Below are 6,237 nucleotides of genomic sequence, written 5' to 3'. Positions count from 1 at the left end.
GCATTTAGTTCCTGATGAAGGGCTTTTGCCCGAAACGTCGATTTCGCTGCTCGTTGGATGCTACCTGAACTGCTGTGCACTTCCAGCACCACTAATCCAGCATTTAGTCTAAAGGGCTAATCGAGTGTCCTTATCACTTAGCAGTATCCAGCACTGTGCTCCTCCATGGAAAAATACCAGAACGGAAAGCATAGTTGGACAGGCGATCATCATGTTCTGTCCGAAGTCTGACTGGGACCTGCTGGCCAGCATTCTGGGAAAATAAGCCTAATTATTGGGCTAAAAATATTAGGAAGAATTCTTTTTCTGAACCCTTGATGCACACTGCTCCAGCCAATGGTCCGTAGTTCCAGTGGGTACCATAGCAGACTAAGGAACATTCCTCCATCAGTGCAGCTCAACAATGTCACATCCCCACACAAAACAGGAGCCACTCAAAAAGTCACTGTTATTTATTGCTGTACAAAATACTTCTAATAATATAGCTACAGTACATCAATAATCTGTTATTGCAACATAATTCTAAAAGAATGGCTGTACAATTACCCTTGGGAGCATGTGATAATGTCTAGTTGTCATATATTAAAGCTACATCATACTATCAGAAATACATCCCCAAACTTAGCTTCATAAGGAGTGTTAACTTCACCTTCCAAAGCAGACCTGTGCATAGCAACACCATAAAGGGGTCTTCTGTTGTCAAGCATTTCAGCTCTCACTTTGGTTGCATTCTGGTTTTCCCAGCATCACTTGGGATCAAAACACATGCGGCGCGAAGCACATGGTCACCCAGCATGTGGTATCAGTGACCAGAACCTCTCCCTCTTCAATGATGATCTCCTGCGAGTCAGTGACTGGCTCCGCATCTTGTGGTGATCCCGACAAATTGCTAACTTTATCACAGTTGTGCTGAAACACGTTTTAGTCCTATAAGCAACCAATTTAAAATGCTGTCCAGTGATTCCCCATTAGCTGCACGATTAGTTCAGTGTTGAGTATGCCCACAGCGCCCCTGGTTGGTGTATCAGAGTGTAGCACCATTTTCTAATTGAATGCAGCCTCAACCCTTCTCTCTCAAGTCCCCCAGATTCAGACATATCCCTCTCGGTCACTACAGGGAGGTGAAGGGGTGGGTCAGGAACGTTCAAGATGGGTAGTAACTCTCTAGTTCCTCCCAATAGCTGGCTCCAGCAAAGTGAAAGGGAAGATTTCAGGATGATGGCTTGTTGGTATTCCTTATTGTAAAGGAGTGCAAGGTCCTAAAGGTGTGAGAAAGAGTCAAGTGCAGAGCTTGGGGGGGAATGGGTGCAAAAGTTAGATGTGAGGAGATTGAAGAAATTAATACAGTACTAATTTTCTGCCTCCAAGTGGCTCTAGAAAAGTTTGTAAACAATATGGAGTACAGTACTTGTTGTAATGGTTGGAGGTGCCCAGGCATTCAAATTAGTACTGGACCAATTTTTACTTTGAATATTATTCACAAGTCGCTTAACCGTATCAGGTCATGTCTCTTACTTTGGTCTGAATGTTTGGCTGCTTATGACCCAAGACTTTGGAATCTGAAAATCTGTGAATGGTTGCTGCCCCTTGCCCTCCTCACAGACCCTCACTCATAATACTCAAAGATTTAAGCAACCACCTTAGTTAACTATTTCACCTTGTCTTACTAAGACGCGGATCGTCTGGGTTGGCAGTGGGTTGGCACGCACTTTGTTTCTGGCAGGGTTAGCTGTCAAGAGAACATGAACAATGGCCATTTTGGAAGGTAGAGGTGGTGGAGGGGTTTGGGGGAGGTCCTGAATCCAAGCTCGTGCTCCTCTTCACTGAGGGAGACTCTCAAAAGTTCTCATGACGCAACCCCAGGTGTGGCGTCTATGCAGATTTTAAAGAGCTGGGGGAGGTTGAGTTAGGGGTGTGAAGTAATGGGAATGAACACAGCACCTTTCCAATACAATGGGGAGGACCGGAGTGAGAAACAGAGAGAGAGAGAGAGAAGAAGAGGCAGAGTGATAGTGTAGTCACAAGTCAAACAAACATGGTATGGGGTGTATTGTGCATTTTCTTATGTTTTGCAGCATTGCTTGCTCATATTGACTGGGATTGGTGATGAACTTCAACCTCTTCCTCCCATTCACTCCGTACTTGCACTTCCTCCCCCCCCACCGCGATAAAAAAAGGGACTATGTATTTTGTCTTATTCCCTGCAGGATTGTAGCCCTGAAGGTCACCAGTGGCACTATGCCCTGTTCTTGCAGGATCTGCAGCAGGCCTTCCTGTAGTACCAGTGTGTGCACAGCTTCACCTTCAGCACCAATGCACAGTTGGCCGTCACTTTGTCCTGACAGTTGTCATCTGCAAAACAAACGAACAAAGAAGACTTACCCTGGAGAACGAGATGCCGCTTCACCACCTCACTTGCACAGACACCCCAACCTGCAAACCTTGAGTGTTGCCAACACTGGGTAGACAGTTGCTGGCAAGCTTTACCAAATGACCTGTGACCTCCTAACTGCCCAACCCAACACTCTTCCCATTGGTCACCCACTATCTTCAGCCGTGTGGCACAAGACCTCACACTCAACTGGAAGTTGTCAAGTCCTCTGTAATCTAATTGGATAATTCTTCACTGTCAGTCAAATAATCTAGCTCGCCCCTCTCCAATAACTCAGTAACCAAGAAGTTAAAGCCTATATTAAGCATTTTGGTGTCAGTACACAGCCTTGTTGCACTCCTTTCTTCAATAGAAAAAATGTCTGATTGTCTCTCTTCACACTGTCTGGTCCTAATACTCCAGCTTAGTTTGGACTAGTGTTTCAACCAAGCTCATCATAACTTGTCTGGTTATGTCTTGGAATCGCATATGCAGGTCTAACCACTTTCTCAACCTTAAATACTGTGTGAACAAACAACCCTAGGTCTATGTTTGTGCATCCCTGTTGGAATTGTACTTTTATTTTCTGTCACCTGTCTGCACTTGATACAAAAGATGTCATTTCACACTCCTGTACCATATATGTAACTGCGACATTTCTGCACAGTCGAGCAGGTATGTCAGCATCCACTTGATATCCATCGCTATCCTGCTCACCATTCACAATGCTTCCAGGTTTTATGCCATCCCCAGATACTTGAAGTTGTACCCCATACACCCAAGTCTGCGTGTGATGATCCCTGTCCTGAACTGTGGAGTACTCCCCTCCAAACCTCCCTCCACTCTGCTTCCTGTCACTTACCCAGCTTTGTATCTGTGCTGCTGCTGCCCATTGTATTCCATAGGCTTCAAGCTCATGGACAAGCCTGTTGTGTGGCATTCTGTAAACCTTTTGGAAGTCTATTTACATCAGACGGTATATCCCTTAACAACCCTTTCTGTCATCCCAAATATCTCAAGAAAATTAGCTTGCCCTGATTAAATCAAAGTTGGATATCCTTGATCAATTTGTACAGTCATTCAGTTATACAGCAGGGATACAGACCCTTCAGTCCAACCCATCCGTGCTGACCAGATATCCTAAATAAATCTAATCCTATTTGCCAGCATTTGACCCATATTCCTCTACACCCTTCCTATTCATCTACCCATCCAGATGCTTTTTAAATGTTGTAACTGTACCAGCCTTCACCACTTCCTCTGGCAGCTCATTCTATACACACACATCACCCTCTGCATAACAAGTTGCCACTTAGACCCATTTTAAATCTTTTCCTTCTCACCCTAAACACATGTCCTCTAATTTTGGGCTTCCCTACCCTCGGCAAAAGTCCGTGGCTAGTGACTTTATCCACGCTACTCATGATCTTATAAATCTCTATAAGGTCACCCCTCAGCCTCAGTCTATTTAGCCTCTCCTTTTCGCTCAAACCCTCCAACCCTGGCAATATCCTTATAAATCTTTTGCAAACTCTTTCAAGTTTCACAACATCCTTCTGATAACAGGGAAACCAGAATTGAACATAGTATTCCAAAAGTGGCCTAATCAATGTCCTGTACTTCTCCAAGGTGTCAGTGGGGGACCACTTTGGGGCCAGCGACCATAATTCTGTTAGTTTTAAAATAGTGATGGAAAAGGATAGGCCAAATCTAAAAGTTAAAGTTCCAAATTGGAGGAAGGCCAATTTTGATGGCAATAGGCAAGAACTTTCAAAAGTTAATTGGGGCAAATGTTTGCTGGGAAAGGGGCACTGGAAATTGGAAAGTTTTCAAAAATGAGATAACTAGAGTCCAGTTAGAGTGAAGGGCAAAGCTGGTAGGTGTAGGGAATGCTGGATGACTAGAGAAATTGAGGCTTTGGTCAAGAGTAAGAAGGAAGCATATGTCAGGTATAGACAACATGGATCAAGTGAATCCTTAGAAGAGTATAAAGGCAGTAGGTGTATACTTAAGAGAGAAATCAGGAGGGCAAAAATGGAACATGAGATAGCTTTAGCAATTAGGATCAAGGAGAATCCAAAGGGATTCCACAAATACATTAAAGTAACTATGGAGAGAATGGTCCCCTTAAGGTTCAGCAAGGACACCTAAGTTTGGAACCGCAGGAGATGGAGGGGATCCTAAATGACTATTTTGCATTAGTGTTTGCTGTGCAGAAGGACTTGCGGAAATAAATAGAGACATCTTGAAAAATGTCCATATTACAGATGTGGTGGAGCTGGATGTCTTAAAACACATAAAGATGGATAAAGCCCAGGACCTGAACAGGTGTACCCTTGAACTTTATTGGAAGCGAGGGAAGTGGGCCCCTTGCGGAGATAGTTGTATCATCGATAACCACAGGTGAGGAGCTGGAAGATTGGAGGTTGGCTAACATGGTGCCACTATTTAAGAAAGGTGGTAAGGACAAGTCAGAGAACTATGGATCAGTGAGCCTGACATCGGTGGTGGGCAAGTTATTGGAGGGAATCCTGAGGGACAGGATGTACATGTATTTGGAAAGGCAAGGACTGATTAGGGATAGTCAGCATGGCTTTGTGTGTGGGAAATCATCTCACGAACTTGATGAAGTTTTTTGACAAAGTAACAGAGAGAATTGATGAGGGATGAGGACTTGATCTATATGGACTTCAGTAAGGTGTTTGATAAGGCTACTCATGGTAGACTGGTTAGTAAAATTAGCTCACATGGAAAACAGGAAGAACTAGACATCTGGATATAGAACTGGCTCAAAAGGTAGAAGACAGAGGGTGATGGTGCAGGGTTATTTTGCAGTCTGGAGGCCTCTGACCAGCGGTGTGCCTCAAGGATCGGTGTTTGACCACTGCTTTTCGTCATTTATATAAATGATTTGTATATGAACATAGGAGGTACAGTTACTAAGTTTGCAGATGAAATCAAAATTGGAGCTGTAGTGGACAGCGAAGAAGGTTACCTTAGATTGCAACAGGATCTTGATCAGATGGGTCAATGGGCCGAGGAGTGGCAGATGGAGTTTAATTCAGAGAAATGTGAGGAGCTGTGTTTTGGAAAACAAATCAAAGCAGGGCTTTAACACTTAATGGTAAGATCCTGGGGAGTGTTGCTGAACAAAGAGACCTTGGAGTACATAATTCCTTGAAAGTGGAAATGCAGGTTGACAGGAGAGCGAAGGCGGCATTTGGTATGCTTTCCTTTATTGGTCAGACCATTGAGTATAGGATATGGGAGGTCATAGTGCAGCTGTATAGGACATTGGTTAGGCCACTATTGGAACATTGTGCTCAATTCTGGCCTCCCTACTATAGGAAGGATATTATGAAACTTGAAAGAACTCAGAAATGATTTACAAGGATGTTGCCAGGGAGTTTAAGCTATAGGGAGAGGCTGAAAAGACTGGGGCTATTTTCTCTGGAGCATCAGAGGCTGAGGGGTGATCTTTTTAAAATCATGAGGGGGCATGGTAGGATAAATAGCCAAGTCTTTAGCCCAGAGTAGGGGAGTCCAAAACTAGGAGGGCATAGGTTTAAGGTAGAGGGAAAAGATTTAGAAGGGACCTAAGGGACATTTTCACTCAGAAGGTGATATGTGTATGGAATGAACTGCCAGAGGAAGTGGTGGAGGCTGGTACAATTACAACATTTAAGAGGCATCTGGATAGGTACATAAATAGGAAGAGTGTAGAGGGATATGGTCCAAATGCTGGCAAATGGCACTAGATTAATTTAGGATATCTGGTCGGCATGGCCAAGTTGGACTGAATGGTCTGTTTCCATGCTGTACATCTACATGATTCTGACTGTAAGTGAGTGTTCACCATTGAGGCT

At 44.0% G+C, this 6,237-nt stretch overlaps 1 protein-coding gene across 1 annotated transcript in view; it reads right to left on the bottom strand.

Annotated features, from left to right (window-relative positions):
* Window positions 1-501: 501 nt before the first annotated feature.
* si:ch211-267e7.3 (ADAMTS-like protein 2) overlaps window positions 502-6,237 on the bottom strand; it is a 117,546-nt gene continuing 111,810 nt past the window's right edge. Inside the window, exon 18 of the mRNA XM_060829665.1 lies at window positions 502-2,352. Within this exon, the coding sequence (XP_060685648.1) occupies window positions 2,237-2,352 (116 nt within the window). The 3' untranslated portion in view covers window positions 502-2,236. The remainder of the gene's footprint in view (window positions 2,353-6,237) is intronic.

This window comes from Hemiscyllium ocellatum, chromosome 9 (assembly GCF_020745735.1).
Source record: "Hemiscyllium ocellatum isolate sHemOce1 chromosome 9, sHemOce1.pat.X.cur, whole genome shotgun sequence".
Classification (NCBI taxonomy): Eukaryota; Metazoa; Chordata; class Chondrichthyes; order Orectolobiformes; family Hemiscylliidae; genus Hemiscyllium; species Hemiscyllium ocellatum.
The sequence above is the reverse complement of the archived record's forward strand: the minus strand, read 5'-3'. Positions and strand labels throughout refer to the sequence as shown.